Below are 26,763 nucleotides of genomic sequence, written 5' to 3'. Positions count from 1 at the left end.
CTCCCTCTCTCCCTGTCCCCATTTGCTTTCCACATCTTGTGTCATGTGTTTGATGACTATGTTTTATTGTAATACTGTATGTTAAAATTAATCTGGCCCCAGAACACCTCCGTACTTGCAATAAAGAACTTCACCATAATTAGTTATGTAAGTGAACTAAAGTGAACTCAAAGCCTAACCAGGAGCTGTTTTTTATATCAAGCCTGTCTCAGCTATTAATCCAGTGACTGAGCTGCAGCCTCTCCCAGGCCGCCAACTGAGCAGTTTCTGCACCTCACTTCACTTTCTGTCTGAATCCTCCTGTCCACGCTGTGAGAGCAGCACACTCTTAGCTCCTCAGGTGCCTAATCTGAGAGTCATCTTTCACTCAATTAAACTCTTAACTTTAATCTGTCTGAAGCTTTTGTCTCTAACATCAGGTTTTGGGTTTTTTGCTTGGTGGTCATGCCAACTGCCTGTGGAATCAGGTTGAATATGGATTTTTAAGTAGATTTTTAGATCTTTCTTGATCCTTTAGGGATTAGACTGACTTTTATGGATTCTCTTAAAACTGGTCTCCAGCTCGACTCTTTTCTAAGCATTTGAATTCTTTTTTAAATTTAATTTTACTATTTTTACTTATCTACTTTGTATCCCACTCACTGTCTTCCTCCCAGTCACCCCCTCAACAATCCTTCCCCATCTCTCCTCCCCTTCTCCTCTGAGCAGGTGGGAGATCCTTGGGTTTCCCCCTCCACCCTGGCACTTCAAGTATCTGCTAAGCTAAGTGCTTCCTCTCCCACTGAGGCCAGACAAGGTAGCCTGGCTAGAACAACATATCCCAAGTACAGGCAAAAGCTTTTGGAACAACCCCAGCTGTTCGGGACCCACATGAAGGTCAAGCTGCACATCTACATATGTGCGGGGAGGACTAGGTCCAGCCCGTGTATGTTCTTTGGTTGGTGGTTCAGACTCTGATAGCTGCAATGTTCCAGGTTAGTTGACTCTGTCGGTCTTATGGAGTCCCTATCACCTTTGGGGCCCACAATCCTTCCTCCTATTCTTCCATATGAGTCCCCAAGCTCCATTCACTGTTTGATTGTGGGTGTCTGAATCTGTCTGAGTTAGCCAAGCATCTGAATTCTTAACTGCTAGTGAATTCCGCCTCGTTTTCCTGGTCAGTACCCATCAGGTCTTTCTGGCTTCTCGAATCCTGCATCCGCCTGCCCACAAAGATGTCTGCCGCGTTGCTAATAGTATCACGTGCCCCTGGACAGCACATCCCGAGTCTTCCTTGCTGGCCACACATAGTCAGTGCCTACATTCTCACTTAAATTCTCCTGCCTTATTGTCTCAGTTATGTCTCACTGGGGACATTGTAAGGACCTTTGATCTGACCTCTGATTGACTCTTTCTTCCCATTTTGATCCAGATTCTCCTGACAGGTGCTCTACATGGCAGCTGAGATACTGCCAGTCTTCTATTCAAAATAAAAATGCTTTTCATTGTCTGTAAAGCACAACCACCACCATCCCTGTAAAGCACAACCACCACCATCCTGTAAAGCACAACCACCACCATCCCCACCCCCAAATCAAACGTTTTCATATATTTCCCAATCTTCTCAGAGTCTTATATTCTGGGTTCAGTTCATGAGCAGAGTTAAGATTCATTAAGTTCATTCAGGCCTTGGGTGTGCCAGGCAAGCAGTGTCACTGAGCTGTATCCTCCTGCTGGTAGCTTTTGGGAGAGCTCTTGCTAAGCCCCAGCCCAGGCTGCTGTCAAACTCATGTTCTTTCTGCCTCAGCATCCAGAATGCTGGGATACACCACCAAGCTTCACTTCAACTTATAAAGAAGCCACAGGATCAATATATATTAAAAAAAAAACCTCCCATGATAGAAAGGAAGGGACTTGAAGGGCTGGGTGTGGTAGTGCACACCTTTAATCCCAGCACTCAAGAGTCAGAAGCAGGCAGATCTCTGAGTTCAAGGCCAGCCTGGTCACCATAGCAAGTTTGAGGCAAGGTAGAGCTACATAGTGAGACCCCCCATCTCAATCCCTTCCTTCAACTACTCCCGACACCAGAAGAATTTACCTTCGAGGATTTGATCAGCACACTGAAACGCTAACTGGACATTTCCTTGTTCTAGTTTTTTTTCAGGTCCAATGAATGATTCATATTGCAGAGCATCCTGGGAAGGTGACAAATGAAAGGGATTATTGTTGCTCAGTTTGGACACTTGTACATCCTGCATGCCGAAACCCATACATAATGATAACCATCAATTTCCAAATCCCCTAGGATAGCACATGTTTTAAACATGACTTCGTAATGCCTCAGTGAATATGGGGACACTTTAGATCCTATCTTCTCAGCTGGTGCATCTTGGAAGACATGATCATGGTGTAACTGAGTTCCTTGTGTAACTCTGTATGTCAGTTTTCCCTGAATGAGAACACCTGTGTCCTTTAATCTTTGGAAGAAACACATTATGGAAGCTTAATGCTAGATTAGCCTAAACACCCTCCCATGAGCTTTAGTGTTCACCCTCCAGTCATAGCTAGATGTATTGATGAACTGATATGTATACATGTGTGTATATATGTATATGTTGTATATATGTTTATATGTAATGTATGTGTGTATGTACGCTGGATCATATGCACATATGAATGCTTTCAGTAGTTAGAATCACACAGACAAACCCTGTTTCTTAACTTACCCAAATGCCTCTCAAAATCTCACCTGCTTGTATTCTTCATTATTTTGTGAATGGTTTACTATTTTCTTTTCAAAACTTTTATTAAAAACTTTTTTAAAATTAACCAACACATCCCAGTGTTTTCGGAGTGATATCACGGCACTTCCACAGGCTGTTGAAGTGTGGGTATGCATGGGTGCACACCTCAAAGGTGAACACTACTGTTATTTTTTCATGTATTCTAGATATATGCAAATACACACAGGCCTCTATTCTTACCCTCCTCGTTACGATCACTTTTGCCTTCATTCATCAGTTCAATTTAGAGATCTTTCCGCAGCCATGAATAAAGAATGTGCTCATTTAAAAAGTGCACACAATTCCACAGATTTCCTCTGTGTGTGTGTGTGTGTGTGTGTGTGTGTGTGTGTGTTCAACAAGGTTGAATTCGGAGCCTCCTGCATGCCAGGCAAGCACTCTACCACAGTACCATGAATCAAGACTCAGTCCCATTATACAGACAAGACCTGGGCATGTGATTTTGTTGACAATGGCAGTTCATTCTACCTCGTAAATTGCTCCTGTTCATGCACTGGCATTTGCAATTTCTTCTTTCAGTAGGTCTATTTGTATCCTTTGTTCAGTGTTCCTACTTCCTCTTTTTATTTATTGCTAGGAAATCTTTATATAGTTAGGGAATATGTTTGTTTCCTATGCTGTGGCTTGCAGAGTTTTTCCAGCCGTTGACTATCTTCCATTCCTAGCATGGTTTTCTTCATGTTGAGGTAATCACTAATTAATCAATCTTTTCTCTTACGGAAGTTAGAAGTTGAGTCATGTCAGGAAGATTGTGAAGGCGTCCACCTGTGCTTTCTTCCCCTGCTGCTTGGATTTTACTCTTGACCTCTTCACTATTACTTAATCCTCCTTATCTTGGTCTATTCTGATGCAATGGACCATGTGGTAAGGTTAATCTGGTCATCCTTATTTTTCCTTAGCACTTGACCTCAAGTGTACTTGACTATATGCAAATAAATCAGGAAAGGCAGGAAATAAGTCAGAAAACATAAGGTGGTTGAGAGGCCTTATAATTCAGTTAAAAAATCAGAGTTATATGTTATTCTTATGGTGTTATTAGATTTTCAAGAATCTCTTAATATAGTAACTGACTCTAAATATACAGAAAGAGTTGTTTTGTATATAGAAATTGCTGAATTTAGGGTGATTTCAAATAGACTTCACTGTTTATTCAATTACAACAAGTGATCAGAAATAGAAATCATCCATTGTATATAATACATATCCAATTTCGTACAGGTCTACCAGGCCCTCTAGCACAAGGTAATGATGAAATTGATCAGCTATTGATAGGAGGTATGCTAGAGGCTCCAGAATTTCATTTTAAAAAATGGGTTAACAGCAAAGGTTTAAAAAAGAAATTTTCTATCACTTAACAATAATCTCCTTAGATTGTAAAGACATATTCTATTTGTTCTTTAAATAACCAAACTCCATTACCTATAGGGAGTAACCTTAAAAGTACCCAAGGAAATGAAATTTGGCAAATGCATGTGTTTCTTTTTACAGAGTTTGGTATATTGAAATGCGTGCACCATACTATAGACACATATTTAGGATTTCAGTGGGCAACTATTTTAACTTTTGAAAAGGCTGATTCTGTAATTACACATTTATTAGAAATTATGTCCATTATGGGAATTCCTATTAAGACTGACAATTAGTGTCTTTAGTAAAATGAAACAATTTTTTATGAAACAATTTTTAACATATTATCGTATAAAAACATATTACAGGTATACCATACAATCCTCCAGGGCAAGCCACTGTAGAGAGAATCTGTACGTATGCCCAGTGATGCTATGTGACCTTCCTCCATAACTTAAAACTATTGGTTGAACAAAGATGCCTACAGTCTATAACTGGGTAGAAGAGAGGCAGGTGGGGTTTCAGTTCCCTGGCTTGGAGTCTGAAGCAGGACCATGAGAGAAGGGAGAGAGGAAGTAGAAAGAGGAGAAGATGCCATGAGCAGGTGAATCATGAAAACATGACCATGAGGGCTGGCCAGTTGGAGTAAGAGTGGCCCAGGCAGAATATGACAAATTATATTTTGGGGTTATTGACAGGGAAGAAGGCAAAATAGTTTAGAGGGTAGACATCTGCTCAGATCTAGTGCTTAAAGACTTAGTACAAATATAAATGTTTTATGTCTTTTATCTAAGAACTGAATGATCAAAGGCAGTTAAGAAAAGTCCGATTTGAGATAAAAAAAAATTACTACATTTGAGCTTCCTGTATGAATCTGTGGACAAGTCTTCCTGGGTCCTTAGTAATGAATAGAGTGCTCAGTGGGCTGTCTGGTCTGGCTAACAATGTGGCCGACTCCTGTCACTGTCCCTCTGCTGGGGAATGGAGCTGCTTCCTTCTCTAGTGGGCCTGCTGCAAAATACAAGGAATTGCTGCAGTTTACCCAGGACTTTAGAAAAAAAGCAAAGAAAATCCTAGGGAAAAAGAATCCTCTCCACACTCAGTGGGGAGTAGGCCAATCCCATGGAAGGCAACAGAAAGCTTAAAAAGATGGCACAGGGCCAGGGTAGCTGGAACCCAGGGCAGACGGTAAAAAAAAAAAAAATTATTCCAAATTTTCAAATCCACCTAAGAGGCAAATGGTGAACTTTCTAAGATTTAAAACCAGACAATTTTGTTTCAGGTGTTCTTAGAGCCAGTGGTCACAGGAGGGAAGACACATTTCCAGCCAGAAGTACTTAATAGAAAGAGTAAGGCAGCTGAAAACTTCCAGAAAAACAAAAAACCAACCAACCAAACAAACAATGCCCCCCATTGTTCTGTATAGTTATAACCAAATATGTGACAACTGCCACAGGACTAAGAAATTTCACAAGTACTGCATCTCGAGACACCTAACAACTGTTGCTAACTCACTGCCAAGTGGAGCAAAGACTGAGCAGATCAGAACTTACCTGAACTGTCACAATCATGGGCTCCAAGTCTTGATAGACAATCTTCACTTTTTTCGCAGCTTGCTTGGCATGAGCATAAGAGTCGGCAGCCACAGCACAAACAATCTGACCCACGCAGGTTACCTGAGAAGAAGCAGAGGACACACAGAGGGAATGAAAGTCGGAGCTGCCAGGTCCTTGTCAACCAGGGAGGAAGAAGGACTTGGCATGGTGGGGGAGGGTACCACAGAGCATGAGCTGGTGTGAACACTGCCTCAGCCACCACCAGCAATGTCCCTCGGATAAGTTACCAAAGCCCGTGAGCCTCAGTGTCTTTATCTTAAAAGAAAGAGAAGTGAGCCAGCTTAGGTTGTTCTCTCTGCCTCAAGTCAGTTACAAAACAGTACAGGTCATTAGAAAGTATATGTGTATACATATACACATGTATACATGTACACACACAGGTATGTATATATATATGTGCATATATACATTCATATGTGTATAGGAATATAAAACTCTGGCATCCATTGCCATGAGAGCCTGAGACACTATCATCACACTACCTCATCCTGTGCATACAGGCTTTCCTCTTCTCTGCCATTGTCACCAGGCACATCTTGAGCTGTTATCACATCAACCACGCCAGGTGATGCCAAGGCCTCAGAGGCATCAAGGGAGCTAGGAAAGAAACAGAAACACAGTTTGTCACCCAGTGGCAAGGACCTCATCCATGTGAGGAAGGGAACTCTGAGAACCATCCTGTGAGCCACATGAATATCAGCAAGTCCACAGTGTGGGAGTACTAACACGAGGCAGACGTTGCAGGAGGTGGAGGACACTGGTCCCCCTGGGCACAGACTATCCTCACCTTTTAGGGTGAGTCTGTGCTACCTAGGCCAGTGCTCAGGTGCTCACAGTTTGTGAAGCTTGAGCTCCTCTGAAGGTAGACATTCATAAAAGTCAGAGAATCACAGCTTTGGGGGTCGAATGAGGCAGGAAAGGTGTTCTTGCCCCATTAAATTCTTAGATAACAGCGTCTAGTTCTTCCAAGGAAAGCTGCTCATTCAGCAGGGCATCCTCGGCTACACTCCCAAGCCCACAGTTTTTCTATCATCTTGTATTTTCAAGATACATACTCAGATTATGTTTTCAGTATGTTGGGTAGGATTAATTGCTAAGAGGCAACCATGTCCCTAGGTACCTGCTGGGTATTCCAAGCCACCTAACTTGGCTATCATAGCTTACATGATTTTAGCATGTGGCTTGCTGCTGGTTACCACTGCCAAGAAGAGTTCCCCTGCCAACACGGACATATCATCGCAAAACACTGCCTCCCCTGTGGCGTGTTTAATGCCAGACTGATGCATGATGGGACGCCCGATTGGGTCTTGCAGAGGCTGTTGGGAGTCTACATCCTGTGTTAAGAGAGCAGAGAACAGAGCAAAATGATTAAGCAAGACTATTCATGGGTCAGGAGGATCATGAGTCAGTGGGCATCTTTTCCATTCTCTTGAAGCAAGCTTTCTAAAGTAGCCTAGTTTGACTTACACTGGGTTTGTCTTCATTCCTGTTGCTTATCTGTGTGAAACCGAGAAGGTACTCACGTGTGCTAAAGATGATACAAGTTGAGACTTGACTTGAACAAAGATAGATTTGGTGACAGCCCGTGTCTGCCCAGAGAAGGGTACATCAAGACTTCTAAAGGCAGCTTTGTAGTTGATAGGAAGACACAGGTATATAGTTTTATTATGCTTCCGCCTATAATGTGGGTCTGAATTGTTCCCCCAAAGGCTCATGTGATGAAGGCCTGGTGACCAGCCTGAGGCGACACTGAGAAGTGGTAGAGCCCAGCAGAAAGTAGTTAGGTGACTAGGAGCCACACCCTTGAAGAAAATATCAGGACTGTGGCTCTTTCTTCCCTTCACATTTACTTCCTGGCTGCCGTAAAGTAGGCAAGCTGGCTGTACAACACGTTATCCTCCAGGAGGTGCTGCCTCATCACTGCCTCCCCAAACTGGAGCCAACCACCTTAGTGCAAACTCCTGAAACCACGAGCCAAATAAACCTATCCTCTTTTTAAGCTGATTTATCTCAGGTGCTTTATCATAGCAAGGGCTAAAAAGCTATCACATTCCCTGCAAACTAATGTGTGTTAGCTAAGTACAGAGACATCCACCATGGAGCCCGCTGAGCTGGGCCCAGGGCAGACTTCTTTAATGGGAGCAGAGGGCAGAGGTAAGCAGGCCTTTGCTGATAGAAACAGGAGTCTGAGTTCATGTGAGTGACTAGCGAGGTCAGGAGGGTGGGAGCTTTGGGCATATAGTTGTTTAGGGGCTACCTGAAGTCCTGTGAGTAATCCCTTATCTATGCCCCTGTAAATTAATCCAATGCATTCATCATTTGATCAAGCTGGACTTGGATGGGCTCATTCCTTTGTCCTGTCAGTGGTGCCCGAGGGGAGGGTGAACAGATAGATGTTAGTTCATGTCTCCTCCGCAGAGTAACGTGGAACTGGGTGAGAAGGCTCTCCAGGTAAGATCCAGGCAGCAGCTGCCTGAACACTCACCACCACTGAGAAGACGACAAGAAGTGATAACTCAGCTTAACTGTTGTCTCAGAAACCACACACACACACACACACACACACACACACACACACACAGCCTCCTAAAACGTGGACGTGAAATGAATACACACAACGCAGAAGGTCTCTGCTGCCTCCTGCTGGGGGAATCCTGGAACCCTCCCCCAATTATACAAATAGGTTGTTCTGTTTCAGTAACTTTATTAAACAGATACCGTGTTTGCACAAAAATACTTCAAGTCCAATGAGACCTGGGCACTATCAAAATGTAAATTACTCCTATCCGATAGACTGAAACTTTATCTCGCTGTTGCTTTAAAACACATTTTAAAAATTCTGTGCAAAGCTTTGTACATTTTAATGTTGTAAGTTCATTTTCTCCCCCAGTGATCTGCCAATTCTTTGTGTCTATTAATCCGTAAGGTTTTGCTTTGACTGTTTCTTATCGTTCACACATTCTCTTTTATGTAGCTGGATCTTTCAGGCTTTTTTTCTATCTGGGTTTCAGGTTGTGTCTGGAGGGCTCAGACTCAGAGAATCTGCACACACCTTAACCTAGTGATTTCATGGTGCAGTTTTAATGTTTAAAAATTAATAGATCTGGAATTTACATTCACTGTAAGGTGGGAAACACGCCTTTGTTTTTTGCTTTTAAAATGACTTGCACAGAAATCTCTACCTAAACTCTTCTTTTTGTTGTTTACTTGAAATGTGCTTTTTACTTTTTGTGGTGACATACTTCCTGGTCTGTTTCTGGACTTGGTGCTGCTTTATCGTTCTTTTAAATTTATTTCTGAACCCTATAATAATCATGTTTAATCATATAATGCCTGCATACTTAACTATTGGCGCTATAGACTCCCTCTCTGTGCTGAGTAGGGTTGGGCACAATACTCACTACTGTTTGTTTTTATAAATGTCTATTTTCATATTTCTAGATAAACCTTAAAATCAAAATCTCCAAAACTCTTGTCAGAATACTGATTGGGAATATATTTGATATATACATTATTTAGGAGAAATTGTTATTTTTATATACTATGTGTTCCTAGCTGTGCATTACATTTCTTTTTACGTAAATATGCTTTTTTGAATGTTTATCCATAATTTAAAAGTTTATTTTACATATGCACTGTATATTTTTCCCTCGTTTCATTTCTAGGAATTTAGTTTTTTGTTTGCTATCGTTAGTAGGACCTATCATTGTACTGCATTTTCTAACTGACTATTGCTTATGAAAACCATTGCACAGCTGAACCTTTCTTAAAAGCTGAGCCCATGCTGTGTCACGTATGCGTCAGTAGGTGGCAGAGAGGAGAGAGCTTCTGTCTACTCTCAGTGTTCTGACCAGAGAACATCTGAAGGGTTAGTAGCCTAACATTCCCCAAGAAAAGCCTGAGAGCATCAACAGTTTGGCTCCAAGGGGGCCCAACAAAGAGTTAACTTTAGACGACCACCAGCCCTGTGCTGTGCAGGCCTAACAGGTGAGCAGACCATGCCCAAGATGACCCCTGCCTGGTTCCATATTCCACGAGCAGGGAATAGCACTCCTGAGATGACTCCAGACACTCAGAGACCCCGGGCACCACTAAGAGGAGCAAGTAAGTAGTGGAGAAATGGAAGAGAAAGAGAAACAGAAGGATGTGGGCACAATGAAGAGAGGCAGAACTGGAGACTCGAGTGTGGTAGGAACAGCCTGATGTGAGGAGATGTCACCTGGAACCATGGTGGGGTCCTAGCCTGTGCTGCCACCAGGGGGCATGTCTGGGCCCATGGGTTCAGACATAGGGTTCTGTTAACACCAAAGGCTAGGCGGCTGTCCCTGGTATGGGCTGCTAACTAAGAACATGTTAATTTCTGAGTGCTGTGCAGAACTGGCCCCGTTCCTTACCTCGGTACCATGGGAGAGCGCACCTTGGGGGCTTGAGAGCAGGAGAGCTGACCCTGTCCCTAGCAGCCCACACATTGTGAGAGTTGTGAGTGAGCCGGCCCCAAGAATATAAGCCTGGGAGATCTGACTCTACTACTCACCTCTAGTGCCGTGGTGTGGATGAGGAAGAGATATCCTTTTCCTCCCTCACTCCTCACCACCTACAGGAAAGCTGGCCCAGGGGTCTTGAGAGATGGAGAACTGATCCTGTCATTCACCAGAGGCAACACTTGGGAGAGTGGGCCCCTGCACCTTGCCTGGGCAGTAGGGTAGAGCTGGTCCTGGTTTCAGTGGTTGCTGGTTAGTCAGTCCCAATGGTATGAGAGCTTGAGAGTGGGAAAGCCAGCGGACTGGCCAGCTTGGATCTCAGACCTAGATCCAGGGCTTTGAATTGTCCCATCCCAACACCTACCCCACTGACTGGAGTCCATGAAAGGACCAGTCCTACAAATCCAAAGTTACCGGATCTCCATGACATGGGACAACAACGGGATATCCCAGAGGAGTCCCAGTAAGGTTCCAGTTTTGGTAAAGTAGCAGTACCCCGAGGCCTCAAACCAGACAAATGACTTACTGCAATGAAGTGTGAACAAAAGACGCTTCCCCAACAGGGCAGTTGCAAGGGCGGAGAGCAGGTATGAGGGAAGGGGAAGTTGAGTGGGATTAGGGGTGCATGTGAAATTCACAAAGAACCAATAAAAAGTAAACAACAACAAAACATAGTAGCAACTTGAAATTCAGAATAAAGCCAGGTCAAAAGATGGTTGCAACCTCTTTAAGCTGTTGTATTCATTCAGAAAATGGACTCACCTTAAATGACTGTGTCCCTTGAGGCATGGTCAAAGGAAAGTCTTCCAGAATGTGTAGGAGTTTCTGTGAGATGTCAGGGTATCTACGGGGGTCCTGGAATGAAGACATGTAGTTTGTTTCATGGAAAGTACTTCCTGTGAAGACTGCATTGACAAAGGATTTTAAATGTTGCTGTAGCATCTCTACTGACTTATTTTTATTGTTTTGGGAAATCTTGAGTGAACTTGAGAGCTTTGGATTTCGCTGAGTATGGGCCTCAGAAATGTAGCTTGCAAGCAGAACTATGGTGAGGTCAGCACATGGTGCTCCCTTAACCTTCCCAGAAGCTGGAGAAGCATCTAGAACACACTTTCTTCCCCAGAGCATCCTACAGACAAACACAACTTTACCCTCATCTTTAACTGCTTCAACACGTCTAAGTAAAACTTGAAGAGGAAACTGATGGCAAGAGTCTTTCGGTATTCCACCATTCCTCCAGGGGCTGCTGTCAGGAGGGAGACTTCTTCACGAATCATCTTGCCCGCGTCATCCAGCATCTCTTCATCCCAATGCCTAAGCACAGGAGGGGATGCAACCAGCTCAGTGTGGGCAGGGCCAAACAAGCATCCAATACTTACCAAAATAAATGTCAACCATAAGCAGAGGTTGCTCAAGTTTATTTTCCCACACAAGGAATATCACGACACCCACCGATGTCATCGTAGATGCCTTTTTCTTGTGCTTACTTAAGCACTATACTCCATAGACAGAAGGCACTACTCCTTCCCGTTGCCAATCAGGTCAGTTTCCGCTGACGAGAGACTTACAGAGTAAGAGTAAAACTTTGTAAGTCACCTTCCAATCAGCTGCTGGCAGGACTTGTTTGCGCTGACTACAGTCTCACCGATCCCTCCGTACAAGATGCTCAGGTCTGTTATAGTGCTTGTGTCCTCTTTGAAGACGACTCTCATTCCAGCATTCACTGTTGCAAATGCATTTTGCTGACGAGGGGCCTGTCTGAAGGCTGATACAAACTCCCACTGGAAAATGAGAAGAATGACTATTTACTTGGAAATGTCTCAAACCTTTAACAGTCGTAAGAACAGAACCATAAATAAATATATATCCTTCACTTAGCTTCGTGGCTTCACCAGTGATGAATCATGTATTCCCCCCTTAAGCTTTAGACATGCCCCTCCACTCGGTCTAAGTTGAAATGAATCATTGACAACGTGATGCTTTGTGTCTAAATATTTCCATATGTAACTCCTCAAATACAAGTTCTTTCCCCATAGCTCTAGGTCAATGGCATTATTAACAGCAAACCTAACGATACAACGATACAAAGCTAACACACAGTCCATATTCACATTCCTGCATGCATGCAAGTAGGACTCCCCCGACCCGGCCTCGTGCTCCTAACCTCATGTGTGCCTTACCCATGAAGGTGGTATCTTCACAGCTCTCTTACTTCCTTTGCTCTACAAGAGTTTCCTGCTTTGTTCTTTCATGACACTGATTTGTGGAATCACAGATTGTGGACTATCCCCTAAATTAGGTTTATCTGATTCTATCTTTATGAATTGATTTAGGTTGACCTTTGTGGGGTGACAGGCACATCACATGGGCAATGTAGTATGGGATGTGTTTTTTAACTTCAGAGTCACCCTTCTTGCTTCAGATACTCTCACTAAACACATGAACTCTGGAATAGGCTCCATGGTTAGAACGTTTCTCTTCTCAATTTGGCAGAACTTGTTTTGAAGTCGTAGCATCTTTGATGTTAACCTACAAGGTTCTGCATGTTGGGATCTTCTGATCAATCAAAACCAGCAAATCTTCAGTTTCATTGTTTAATGTATTCTGTCCATCACTGACCTTGAGCTAAAACTGTAACCTGTAAGCTCCGGCAGACAGAAGTTATCTATTCATGTTTTGAGGGAATCAAAGTGACTATGAGCCTGTCCTCGGCATGCCATCTGTTTAGAAGCTCCTCAGTAAATGTTAGTGAATGATTGGCACTGCAGACAAGCATCAGCAATGAGTCTGGTGGCAGTAATGATTGGGTCTCATGTCTTGGTTAAACTGATCTCAGAAACAAAACGTGAGCTACAATAGTAACACTTGATATTGTTATTGAACTAAAAGTAAGTCAAAGCTGTACTTCTTCCTCAATGGCACAGGAAAGCCTGATATGCTAAGAGCATCTTTGTATAACCAGAGGCCACTGGTGCCTCATGCACGTCTCTGCAATTATCGTTAATTTAAAGAAAACATTAATATGATATAGTAAGGCCCAAATGACATTTAAAATGTTTCTTTATTCTACTTAGCTCTTCTGGGGTTGGCGGTGGCTTGGGGTTCTGGTTCCCCCAAGCTTTCACTGTGATCATTGGTTGAGATGATAAAACTTCCTCGGAGTGCAATCTCCTCACCTATGCATTAGGGGAATTGGCCCTTTCTACTGAGCTGCTTATGGATTCAAGTGTCCTGAGCCATAACGCTGCTGAAGAAGTGTGAGGAGATAGGACACCATCCTGATGCTGCAAGATATTGTTGAAGGACCTGGCTACATTTAATTTGATATTATTTATACCTTTGCATGCATAAGGTACTTGTGACAAATTCTGTGTTTCTCTATGCCAAAGCTAATTCAAGATAAAAAGAGAGATGCCAGTGACTATTATAGACCTTGTGACCTCATACCTTCCTGGTGAGGGGCACGAAAACTGAGATGAGCACTTGCTCTGGCTTCAGGCTTGCATCTGGAACTCCAGCAAGAAAATGATCATTCAGAGGAATTTGCTGTGTTCCTTCTGTGAAGGGAAAAACATTTTATCAAAGGCTTAGACCATTGCTACTCTTCTTTTGAATCCAGTGGTGTTCTTCTAAAAAACAAGTTCCAAAATGGAAAATAAATGGGCAAATAGCTACCTGTGATGTCCTGACTTCCCCTGACCTGACTCATCTGGGAGAGACAGCCTTCTCACTGTAGTAGCATCCAGTGTGTGGGAGACTCTTACTGTGTATGACTTACGAAGCAGAACAACCTGAATCAGTGTGTGTGTGTGTGTGTGTGTGTGTGTGTGTGTGGTCACAGTGCCAGATGATGTGTGTGGAGTGTACAGGGGACAAGGACCTCAAGGGTCTGGAGGGCTGTGATACACATCAGGATATTACTTATGAAGATGTTGGATGATAGCAGCCATGACTGTCAACAGATGAATCAGCCATAAACTCATGCAATTATTTCAAACCCAAATCCAGAAATAAACATTATGCTTTTAGAGAAAGCCACCTAGGGAAGGTGACATATTTATTTCCTTGTGACACTTTGAGAACTCTTTGGGGAGGTCTTCTTGCTGAGCCTGGATGAGGATGAATCTTTGTCCTCTGAAGGTGGGTATGCTCTGTGCTCAGAGGTAACAGCCGTTCAGGAGCCAGACTGATGGAAAGGATGTTGGGTCAAATTAATGATTACACTTTATGACCAAAAGTCAAGTGAAAATAGACTGATTTTTTTCTTATGTCAGTTGTTAACCAGGAAGAATTTTCATTGTCCTTTCTCTTACAACACAGGGACCACTTCCCTGTCCTGTCCTGCTGGAACTTCCCTTTCAAATAAGTTTATTTGACAAGGTCAGGCCTTTGTCTAGTAGCCCTTGACATCACCCTCTCCTGTGGATTCTGCTATAGAATTTTCCATAACAGGATCCATGAGGGGTTTGGTGGTCCAACTCAATAATAGAGTGCTTGCTTAGCACACTCAAAGCCCTGAGTGTGAGTCCAACACACACGCCACACACACACACACACACACGCACAGACACATGCATGCACACATGCACACACACAGAACCTGCAATATTGTGAACTAGTAAGAAACACATATTTGACTTCTGCCCTCGTTTCTGACATTAAGCTCTAGAGCCCTTGTGAACAGGAGAGCTACAAGGAGTCTGTCTTGCTTTAGTTTTTGATTCTGTTTGCTGATTCGGCCCTCTTAAACCTGTGTAATTTCCTGAGAGGTAAAGGTATTTGACACAGTTTCTAAATTCCCTGGGGTTTCTTGTATGAAGGAAGCATCATTTTCATTAATGAAGTGACTCTTAGTGGGCACTTGAATGGCCTCAGGATGGGAACTGGTTGCCAAGGTAACCAACCATGTGATCAGAGGATTGATACTTTAGCAAACGTCAGTGGCACCCTCAACCACATCTACCATGAGATTCTAAGGGCTGGGTACCGATGACGGGACCTATGGAGCTGAGCGGAGGGTGGTAAGCTTGGAGAGGACTGAGAAGCATTAAATCTTTCCCCATAAGCTTTGCCCTGTGTTTCGCCTGCTGCTCACCAGTGACCTTTGCGACATCCCCTATAGCAAATGAACAAACACAGTCAAGTGCTTGTCTGGGTTTTGGGGAGCTAATGTAGTAAAATAATAGAAAGGGTAGACCCGTGACCCTGACTTTGGTCAGGAGTTCCAGAGACCCAATTAGTAGTTGGAGTCTGAAGTAGGGACACTTGTGATCTGACTCCTTGGCATGTGGCATGTGATGCTCTACGATATAGAGTCAGAATCGAGCCAACTTCAGTTAAAGTTTGCTGAGGAACTGCTTGCTGTGTGATCCCTGCCCATATCTGGAGTCTAAAGTGTTCTGTGTTTGTGGTACATGAGAGTTTAAAAAATAAAAGTAAAGTTTAGCTTTAAAGGAAGTAAATGATTGCTTTATGTTGATGTTAATATTTAAAATGGCATGGCCCAATCTGGCTTGTTCTTATGGGGCTGCCATGTTCTTGACTAGACAAGGCCTGAGGCCAAGAGCAGCCTTGGCACCCACGAGATGCCAGTGTGGGAGATGGCTCTGCCAATCTACGACGCTGTCTTCACAATGCTTGGGTGAGTCCCAGACGATACCCTCCATCCACATGGTACCTGGTAGAAATGAGACTCTAAAGCCTAATTATTATCCAAAGGCTTTATATATTTATAAATGCTCAATTAATAATTTGCCCACACAATTAGAGTTGTTTCCCAATATCTAACCTTGAGATATAAATCATTACCCGACCATCCTGGAGCTATGCATGGTTCTCCATGGCTCCTACATGTCTCTCCCTCTCTTCTAGCTTCACCTCCTCCTTCTCCTCTTCCTCTCCTTACTCCTCCCACATTAGCTCCTCCCAAATTACCAAGTTTATTGTAAAATGTAGCAGGGGAAATATACCACTACAGCTTTAGAACCGAAATATATAAGCACAGACGAGGTGAATCACCACCAGTTAGAGAATAGGCAGAGCCACCATGAGAATAAACTCTGCGGTGTACCATTTCAGCCTCTGTAATGTGAGCCAGCTGCTTTGGATGAAGATCTGTGTCTTGGTAACATTCTCTGTCTGTGACAAAGTGTCTACACAAAACATCTTTGGGGAGAAAGGGGTTATTTTGGCTCACAGTTGAAAGATCCAGTCCGTCATAATGGGGAAGCAAGATGGTGTGAGCTGGAACTGCTGCTCCCATTGTATCTATAGTCAGTCAACATAGAGCAACTCTTACCTGCTCAGCTAGTTTCCTCCTTCTGCAGTATAGACCCCAAGCCCAAGGAATGGTGTAGCTCTCCACTTGCATGGGTCATTCCATCCCAATTAACCTGACCAAGAATCACTCACAGGCATGCCCAGCTGCAGACCTAGTCTAGATAATCCCTTACAGATCTTCCTAAAGAGTTGTCTTTTACTGATTATAGGTCTTATCAGGTTGGCAATTCATGTAAATACCTAACACAACCAGATAAAAGAGTAAATCAAGTGGCGATGGGTTTATTGACAATTCTCAATCTCTTGAAGTATGCCATTTGCTTACTATCTTCCTGATGTGTCTGCTTCTAGGTCTTTCCACAACAAAATAAAACATCAACACTGGGTCAAATGGTATAAACAGTGAGCTCCCATCACCCCATGTCTGTATGCCTAGTGTCTGGGAAACTGTCACCTGTACTTAGAAGGGAACTCAGTAACTCACCTGTTGAAGCAACATTAAGGATGCAATTGCCTACACCCAAAATAGGGTTAAGGTCAGAGGTCGGCAGTCTACTGATAATATGACCACCTAAGGACTAAAAGAAAGATTAATAAGCATCTGAGGCTTTTGTTGTGAGTGTTGAAGTACACTGAGCCTAGTGTTTCTTTTCGGGATAATTCAGCAATTAGAATAAAACATGCAAGCATGGCTCCAGGTTTTCATGCAAAATCTGAAATGTTTACAGCAATGACTTATCCTTTTAATTATTTGCAACAAATCAAAACAACAACAACAACCCCCCCAAAAAAAGTAGGAACACAGTGAAGACCACTTCTATTAGGAAGGAGCTCAAGTTGTGATTTATGGAAGAGGGTGTTATGCCTCAGTTATGCATGTGAAGCTTGCATGACAGCAGACAAAAGAATGGTTAAATGAAGCCACACAGATCGCCTATAAGTATTGGTGGGAGGGTGGGGCTATGAGTGTGGGGTCAGAGAAGCAGGTAAGGTGTGTTTGCGGTGATGAAGTTGGTGAGGCTCTTTGGAGTATCCAAGTCATGTTGATGAATTAGGAAAATGTCATCCCTGCGCACCAACCTGATCATTTAAGTGGGTTACTCCACAGGGATCTAGAAGTGAGTAAGCTCTCATTCAGCCATGTGGAGAACACAAATGGATACAGCCAGAAACAGAAATAGTGATCAGTGCTATCTTTCCTCCTTAAAGAGTCCCCACCCAGAGGACAGTTCGAAGAACCTACAGCCACATTCCTGATCTGCTGCCCAGCCAGGGTCCTCAGATGCTTCAGGAGAGCACAGTATATCTGTGTCTTCTCCTTGGGGATCCTGGAGACCACATCAGACAGGATGTTCTTCACCTGGGTCAGGCTGAGGCCAGCACCCAGTGTCAGCCCTGTGAGTGAGAGAGCTTTGTTAATATTCTGTAAGCCGGGAAGGGAGGGAGAAAGTGAGGAAAGACATCAAGAGTTGATTACGATGCTGCCTTCCCCACTCAGAAAGATTCCACATGCTCGTTAGACCACCTTATAAATATGAAGTAGAAAAGAGAGGAAAAATAATACATGATCCCTGAAAGGTAACCGAACACACCAGGACAGCCAATGCTCACTCCCTCAGTGAGGGCTGAGTGGCTGTCTGCTCCCTTCTGTCCTGATTCTCTGGCCCAGCATCAGGCACTGTTTTCTGGCTCTGGTGTTTTATACACGCAGCTCCCACCTTCTCCATCCATTGCCACCACCGACCTGCTCTCAATCTTCCTGGTTGTAGTTTCGTCAGGCTGCCCTGTTACCCACCCCCTAACATCACATGCCTCTCTTGTACAGCCCTGGTCATAGCTGTGATCTTCCACGCAGTTTGTGTGACATCTCCCCTCAGCAGCTGATGATAAGTAGTGCGGCAGTGTGAAGACCTGCTTCAGACCACTGTATCTCTGATGACTTGCACAACACTTGCTTCCTTGGTTCATTTCAAACCCTTCCCATTTAAAAGTTGAACTTGGATTCCATTTTCTTGTCAACATGTGCCCTCACATTTATTTTTTTCCTTTCATTTGTGTGTGTGTTTGTGTTTGCATCTGTGCTGTCATATGTATGCACACATAAGATTTTAGGAATGTTTACTATCAGTTTTCCTCCTTATTTATTGAGGCAGAGTCTCTCAGTTAAACCCAGAGCTTGCTGATATGGATAGTCCTGATAACTGGCTTGCTCTAGAGATCCTTTGTTGCTACCTTATAAAGTTAGAATTAAAGGCAGGCCATTTATACACTTACTCATGTTTCTGGAAATCCAAACTCTGGTCCTCAGGCTTGGGTGGACCACAAGTATTTCGACCACTGAGCCGTCTCCCCAGCCTTGCCTTTCTCATTTATTATTTACTAGGAAAGCTGCATGTGTCTTTGTGTGATTAGTATTCTATTATTGTCTAGTTGAATCATTATCCTAAAAGACACTGAATAAATTTTGACCTGCCTCATCCACTATGGAACTATTTCTGAGCACCTACTGTGCTCATCATCCTAGGGTAAAGAGTATAGACAAGATCTCCTAAGTCAGCATTCAGTAGGGAAAGAGCAAGCTAGACAAATATTAAACAGTGTGATTTCAGCTACACTAAGTGCTAAGAAGATGTGGAAGAGGTATTTGCAAGTATCTCCTGGTGATGCTTCTGGTCCTTGTAAAGCACTACCCTACCAGCAGCCATGCTTAGAAAATCTCGTCAGGAATCCAGAAATGTTCAGCTAGTATGTCTCTGCTTTGTACGTTACACCCTGTCACAGACTTCCAATAGAGAAAATTATAATTTATAACTGCTTACATTTCCAGGAACCCAATGTTTTAGGTTTTGATTTATCAATGTACACTCAGCAGAGGGAGCTCGTGATTTAATTTTTGTCAGGTTAAGCAAAAGGACTGTGGAGAGAAGAATCAGCTGTAAGCAAGCTCTTGCCTAACAAGGCTTGCTTGCCTCCCTCGAGAAAGGAAGGGCTGCTTCAGTTGGTGTTAACGGGTGTGGCAGATGATTCATCTTCGGGCAGAATTCCCTTTGGTAAGGTTTTGTTTTGTTTGTCCAATCAGTTAACTTAGAATAAACAGCCTAGCTCACAAGTCCAAAGATTCATCTAGAGAAAGAAGATCTGTTTACTTGTCTGTCTCTCTACCCCCCATGGCTTTTCATCCCACACTGTGAACTCAGGCCATCAACTTATTTGACCTGCCTTCCTCTGGCTGTGCTTTATCATTGAATAAATAGAGATCCAGGCCACCTGAAATTACAGATCAGGGATCTATTTACAACCCAGTGGTTGTTGAAAGAAGGCTTACTACATGAGAATCCATTCATTGGCAAGGTGAAGACTGACTGACTTGAGTGCTCAGACACAGGGCTGTGATGTGACTCAGCTGCACTGAAACCAAGGTGAGGACAGCAAAACTGACAAACCTAGTGTGTGCATGTGTGTATCATCCCCAGGTTCCAAGTAACCCCAAGACGAGGTTTGCCAGGACTGTGTCGATCAGGTAGGGGTTCCCCTAGCACAGCACATGCTCTTCTGCACTAGCTGCTTCTATAAGATGATAAGCAAGTGTGTGTGTGTGTGTAAGAGAGAGACACATACACACATGCATGCACACACACACACACACACACACAGAGAGAGAGAGAGAGAGAGAGAGAGAGAGAGAGAGAGAGAGAGAGAGGGAGAGAGAGGTTCTATATTATAGATCAGGCTGTCCTGGAATTGACTATATAGTAGCCTAGGCTGGCCTCAAATTCATAGAAACCCTCCGATTCCAGTCTCCCAGTTGCTGAGATAACAGATATGAGCTATCAAGTCTGGCTCAAAAAGCAACATAAAAAAACTCTTCCCTTCATTAAATGTATTTGTTAATAGAAAATGCACAAGGTGTTGAGAAGAACACATACAACTCTCAATCTGATGCTTCTAATTTTGTATCTGGCTTTACACTAACAAGTGGTAGCACTTAAATTCTTATTTACCTTTGTATTCTTCTCTCCTTAAAAAAAAGCCCAGATTCTTTTTAATTAAAGTTTAAAAAGCACTGAAAGTGTCATAATCCTAAAATAGCACCATTCTGAAGGCATTTCCGAGCTGTGGAAGAAGATTCTGCTGAAGATAAAATATGACTGACTAATGGCACAGGCATTACATCATCTGACGACTTCCTCTCACGTTTGCTGCTTGTGTGATTAACGCTGAGGGAAGAAACCCTGTCTTTCTTTGGAGACCTTATAGGCTAGCTCACAGCTCTGTGCCTGGCTCATGGGAGAAACCCGATAACTTGAAAATGAGTTGAAAACCGAATCTTTGGAAATGGTTTTACTCTCCTTGTACTTTTCAAGGACTAGACATTTACCTAAAGAATTGAGTACTATATTGTGCAGGAGGAACATAGAGCTTCTCCTTGTTGGAGGACTGTGGGTGTTCACTGAAATTGGTTCTGTGGCCATGGAAAAAGAACTGAGGGCGTCTGTCTGTGAGAATGCTGTGTGCTACCCAACAGAGATTAGGATAGCCATTTTCTCAGCTGCCAGAGTGAAGATAACAGGGAAGGTACTCTTCAAGGAGCGGGGACCTTAGATATAGCAGGTCTGAGCAAATCAATAAATATTGTTCGAGATTGGTTTCTCTGCAGAAAAAGTTGAACCTCAAGACAGGATATGCAAACTTTTTCAGGATTTTCTAAATTTAGGACATGTTCTTTACAAAGGGTCAGTCACAGTTCAGCATCAGAATGCAGAGCATGACTTCCTGTGATTTCCTTAGTGTCACAACTTTTGCTTTTTTTTTTTCCAGCCCTTTGCAGCATATGGACCTTGTTAGAGTAAATGAGAACATACCTTCCTTTGTATTAGTCACCACAAATAATTCTAAGATCCTTGCAGGAGAGATGATAATGGGATAAGAAACATCTTTGAACTTCATATCAAGCCCTAAAAGAGAGAAGAATTATCATAATACAGGTATGCTGAGTCTGGTGGCCAGGCCTGTAATCCTGGTGGCACAGGAGGCAGGCAACTCAGCAAGCCTCTAAATCAAAACTTGAAAAGGTGCAGGGGGCTGAGGATGCAGCTCAGTACCAGAGCACTTGCCTGTCATGGATGATACCTCAGGGTCCACCAAAGATAGTGGGAAGAGGGAGGGTAAGGGGGAGGAGGAGAAGGAAGAGGAGGAGGAAGAAGAGGAGGAGAGAGGAGAGAGGGAAGGGGGAGGGAGAGGGAGGGGGAGGGGGAAGGGGAGGGGGAGGAATACACCAGCTAGATTTCATTTTGCAAGTAAGACCAGTACCTAGAACTCACTGAAATGAAATCATGAGGAGGGAAGCCTGTTTCCCTTCTTGGTGGTCCTTACTCAGGCTGGGACTTTCTCATTAAGAAAAAGGTCTGTTTTACTATTTATTGGTGCCAGGAAGGAAATGAAAACCTTACTCCCTACACTCCAAATCTAGTCATATGCTATAATTGGGATGAAAGGCCAAAGTACAGTGTGGACCAGGGAAGGCAGACGTGCAACAAGCTGGCTATTAGCCAGGCCAAAGAAAGACACCTTGTAGCCAGTGAATCTGCTTTGTGAGCCAGTGCTACAGCTGTCTCCTCCTTCAGCAGTCTGGGCACCAATGCAGGACATAGATGGGTGATTACCCACCGAGACAGGTGTTGCCGATCACGAGTGGAGCGCTGGGATACTCTGTTTTCAGTTCCAGGAGGTCATTTAGGGTTCCTGGGGCAATCCAGGTAGTCCTTTCCCCACGGAAAGTCAGAACTGTGTTTTGGGAATCCTCTGCCATCCTCTGCAATATTTAAATTCAGACAGTGGTGATTTCAGTGAGAAACCATGCATAGACTTCATCACAGCTCACTACTGGACAGGCAGGAGCCATGGATAACAGAACAAAGAAAGAATATAAGTCTTAATTCATAATTAGATTAATTCTGTTGAATATTTTTCTTCTCTTACAGCTTAAAAAATGAAGTAGATTTTTGTGAAGTCTTAACTTGTAAACAAGACTCTCACATGCAAAGACAAGGGCTGAAGGATCTTACGTCAACCCTTAATTCCCAACCATGGGTCTTAATTCCCATGACCGTAGACTTGAACTACCAATGATGATAGAATATCAACAGAGAATTAAGGATGTGTGGACTGAGGACTACGTGATGTTACCATGCAGCGAAGCATAAGGAATGTACCACGAGATAGAAGACCCAGGTTCTAATCCCAGTTTGGCTACTAAGTACCCAGATCAATTTAGGAAAACTTGGACCCTCTCTATGTCTGCTTTGATGTGTGTGAAAATTAAGGGTGATATATGAGTGTCATTTGACCTCAGTGGTCACTAAAATATGGGGTAAGGTGGCTGTCTTGCTGAATAGAAAAAAAAAATCCCCCTGCCCCAAACATTAACCCAGTAAAAACAAAGACTGTCAAGCTGGTTAAAGCCAGCAACCTTACTCTGATGTGTTTCCTAAGCAGACTGAGAGCTTACTGGTGGGGGTTTCTCAGTTGTTAATGGGCAGAATTTCCTTAGATTTTTCCTCCCATCAATTTCTCTAAAACAAATGGCTGTGATAGGTAGCAACACATTAACATGAGTGAGTGTGAAATAAATATTCATGAGGATAATTTCACGCTCAGTCAAGCAGACTTTTAATTTTATTTTTCTTCCCTTCTTGTCTCTAGTGGGCTTTCTGTGCCCGCTGTTTCGATTCGATACAGGAGTCATTTGATATGTTCATATTTTCTGTCTAAAGTTGATCCCATCCTAGTAAGTCTAATCACATTTGGCATTATTTTATAGTGTGAGGGAAAGAATGAACAAACACTGTAACTTCTCATTGAGTTTTACCGAAGAAAAGAATAGAATGAGAGCCAAGTCAGAGATGTGACCTAGCCAAGGTGACACAGGTGGTTAACAGGGTGCAGATGTGAACCCCAGGGCTCCAGGCTTCTTGCCTGGAATCCTCTGAAACTGAGGTTGTGGCACTTGGAAGAAGCCAGGTTTCAACAGTTTCTTCCAGTTAATATTAAACAAGGCAACCGTTTCTCAGGAATGGTTTTACAGGAATCGAATTGTTTAATTTGTTTCAAGTGAACTTTGATGATATCCTTGCAAAGATATTTTATGAAAACATTCTTGTTCTTTGTGGGAGCATCCTCAGGGCAGATCTTTTGGTGTAATTTGTGTCTTCATAGATCATCTCACTGAATAATTTTGTCACACTGAAATCCTGGCAAAAGGCTGCTGGAAACAAGCTGTCACTAAAGGCGGGTTGGTTAAATGAAATACTCTTTATCACTGTAAATGTTGCATTAAACTATGTGTTTATGTGTTGAGTGGGGAGAAGAACGATGGAGAAGGCCCTGGGAATGTGGGAAACTCTGATTGCTAGATGTTTCATATGCTTTCATCAGGTGAAGCCAGCCCTTCTTAAGGTACTGTCCAAGCACTTCGGGAAGTCCACCCAGAACACGTTTTAAGGGTTCCAAAGTCAAAACTATTTTATAATGAAGTACAATGATTACAATTTGCCTTCTTCCTACACATTGTCTCTGGGGTATGTGGTGGAGTGTTACAAAGCTCCATGGTGTGTGTTCTCACAACTGTCTGCAGTCTGAAGTCGTGTGCAAACCTAATTACTTTCTCTTAATCCAGAGTTAAAGAGATATACAAAACCCAGAACAATGTCACTCCATTGTTGCTGACATTCCTTTGAGGAAGAAAGAATGCTTTTCAAGAGCAATGTTTTATTTATCCGAAAAGGTTTACTCTTGGCGCTGGAAGGATGGCTCAGTGGTTAAGATCACTTACTGCTGGGTTTGGTTCCCAGCACCCACACCCCACAACAGCTAACAATCATCCAAAATTTCAGTTCTAGAAGACCTGATGCCATCTTCTGGCCTCCCTGTGTACTGCACACATGTGGTGTACATTCACACATTTAGGCAAAATATCCATATACATAAAAATAAATAAATCATTATTTAAATTTTTTCTCCAGTTACTTATAAAAAATGAATGACTAATTAAAATATTTTCCATTTTAATTTCACACAGGATATTCATCAATAGTTATGACCTACATAACAAGGTCTCTTTGAGTTGTCAGCAATTTTTAAAGACATGAGTGGCTCTGAAACCAACCCAAACAAAAACAAAAATAAAAAAATAAAAAAGCCATGAAAACCTGTGCAGAGTGACGGTGCCTAGGCTTAAAACTGAGGCAGCAAAGAGGCATGCGCACTACTGCAGGAGAACATCCCATGGGGGACACTGTCCAAGCTGGAAGCTGCCCTCAGGAACAAGCAGTTTGTACTTTCTGCATCTTGTGTTTTAGCTTGCTTTGGGCATGATAGTTGGGGCTCTGCTAACACAAGCTTTGAAAACAAATATAAGAGTCCAAGGGATGCCTAGAGGGATGGTTTGAAACAGTGTAAACGGGCTGTCTCAGTGCTTTTTGTCAGATGGAGTGGTTGGCTACTGAGACAGCCAGCTCGGACCTGCTCTTGCCTGCTCCTAGTCTTATCCTGAATTTTCTATGGATCCTCATGGGGAATGAGCTCTAGAACATATGTGCCCTGGATCTAGACCATGAGAACTATCAGGGACAAGATGAGCCCTTCCATGGGCAAAGCCCAAAATAAACACGTGCTCTGGAGGACGTGTACATAAAACAAACAAAGTGACCCAGAGGAGCAGATAAAGGCAGAGGCCCAACTGAGGACAGCTGGTAGGCGCGTCTCCTCTCACTAGCATCATAAAATCAAATGAACCAGAAGGAGAACAAACCATCAGTTCAGGTGGAAATATAAGCTCCTGAGTTGGATCCAAGGGTTGGAATTCTTCTTTTTCATACAACTTGGTGCAGATCTAAAGAAGATAAAACATGTTTTAGTCTTTGTGGCAAAGTCTGGTAAAGCATTATGGTTCTTAGCCAAGTATTGAATGTCTACTTCCTGTTTGAGAAGCCTGGACTGGGGACTGGGACCTAGGGAAGTGACAAGAGAGGGCGGGGAAGGGAGTGGAGAGGAGGGAAGGACAGAGAGAGCAGAGAAAGAAGAGGACAGGAGAGGGCTGCAGAGAGCTGCAGACAGGAGGAGAGGCGAAAGACAACCAGGGAAGGGAGCAGGGACTTGGGTAGAGTAGCAGAAGGGATCAGGGAGCTCTTAGGAGGCTGCAGTGTGTCCAGCCCTGGAGCCAGGCTGACTGATCAGAACTTTGTGATTGTTCAGAGTTGGAATTTTTGCAGAGCCAGAGGAAAATTATGTCAGGCTCTTCGTCTTCCTGGTAATAGTCATTTTTTGCCCACCTTTGTGTCTGACCCAACATCCTGTTGACTACTGGGTTAAACTGTATAATGTATTAAGTAGTACACTAAGTTCCACTGTCCCCAAAGCTACTAAGATCCATAGTAGAATGTCCCTGCTAACTAAGCCAGTGTCCCCAAGGATAGGTCTCAGGAAGTGCATATGTCCAGAAATGACAGTCTTGGCCCAGCTCCAACCAGACTGAAGAAAGATTTCTGGAGAGTAGATAAAAGCCAGCATTCCTCGGGAATCTGTGAAAGGAGTCATTTCCCTTGCCTTTGGCAGAAGGGACATAAGCTTTCCATTGACATACCTGCAGGTTGCATGTCAAAGCCCACTGGCCTCCAGGTCCCTACAGTCCCTATTCACAAGTCCCTGTCCAAAGCTTCATCCTGACCCTGTTCACCTCAGATCTGTACTCTATAACCGCAGGCTTCCCCGCCCTGCCCTGCCTCCCCCCCAACCCCCCGTGCCCGCCCCTGCGTTCTCCCTTCCTTAGCCCTGGCTGTGGCCAATCTGCTGCTTTTTCTCTCTGCTCTGGACTATCCCAGGTGCCTCTGGATCTTTTTTTTTTTTTTCTCTCTAGCTCACAATAACCCCCATGTCAATCATGGAGTGGCTATTTTCATGGTTTCTCTACTAAGCCCCCCACAATGTAGTTTGTGGATACAAGGATTAATAGCTCTCTCGCTTGCTCTCTTGCTCCCCCCACCCCCAGACAGGGTCTTTCTACATAGCCCTGACTGTCCCTGAACTCACTCTGTGACCAGGCTGGCCTTGAACTCAGGGATACATCTGCCTCTGCTAGGTTAAAGTCAGATGACACCACACCTGGCTATAATTTTCTTTCTCCTTTCTTTCCCTTTCTCTCTCTTTGTTTCATTCTCTCTCTCTCTCTCTCTCTCTCTCTCTCTCTCTCTCTCTCTCTCT

At 43.4% G+C, this 26,763-nt stretch overlaps 1 protein-coding gene and 1 non-coding gene across 2 annotated transcripts in view; one reads left to right on the top strand and one right to left on the bottom strand.

The window, feature by feature from the left end:
- The window catches only part of LOC114619740 (aldehyde oxidase 3), an 81,773-nt gene that overhangs the window by 37,355 nt on the left and 17,655 nt on the right, over nt 1–26,763 (bottom strand). Inside the window, exons 8-20 of the mRNA XM_028765649.1 lie at nt 25,316–25,396; nt 22,174–22,318; nt 21,369–21,461; nt 17,750–17,901; nt 16,991–17,084; nt 13,675–13,784; nt 11,824–12,008; nt 11,379–11,541; nt 10,990–11,082; nt 6,911–7,080; nt 6,229–6,343; nt 5,684–5,806; nt 2,078–2,174 (exon numbers count right to left, since the gene is read on the bottom strand). Coding sequence (XP_028621482.1) covers nt 2,078–2,174; nt 5,684–5,806; nt 6,229–6,343; nt 6,911–7,080; nt 10,990–11,082; nt 11,379–11,541; nt 11,824–12,008; nt 13,675–13,784; nt 16,991–17,084; nt 17,750–17,901; nt 21,369–21,461; nt 22,174–22,318; nt 25,316–25,396 — 1,621 coding nt within the window. The remainder of the gene's footprint in view (nt 1–2,077; nt 2,175–5,683; nt 5,807–6,228; nt 6,344–6,910; nt 7,081–10,989; nt 11,083–11,378; nt 11,542–11,823; nt 12,009–13,674; nt 13,785–16,990; nt 17,085–17,749; nt 17,902–21,368; nt 21,462–22,173; nt 22,319–25,315; nt 25,397–26,763) is intronic.
- On the top strand, nt 9,506–9,631 carry LOC114619925. Its single transcript, XR_003711248.1, has one exon. It is a non-coding gene; the product is annotated as a small nucleolar RNA SNORA17 (small nucleolar RNA).

Source organism: Grammomys surdaster, unplaced genomic scaffold (assembly GCF_004785775.1).
Source record: "Grammomys surdaster isolate TR1022 unplaced genomic scaffold, NIH_TR_1.0 165, whole genome shotgun sequence".
In the NCBI taxonomy this organism is placed as follows: domain Eukaryota; kingdom Metazoa; phylum Chordata; class Mammalia; order Rodentia; family Muridae; genus Grammomys; species Grammomys surdaster.
This window is presented reverse-complemented; position numbering and strand designations above follow the sequence as displayed.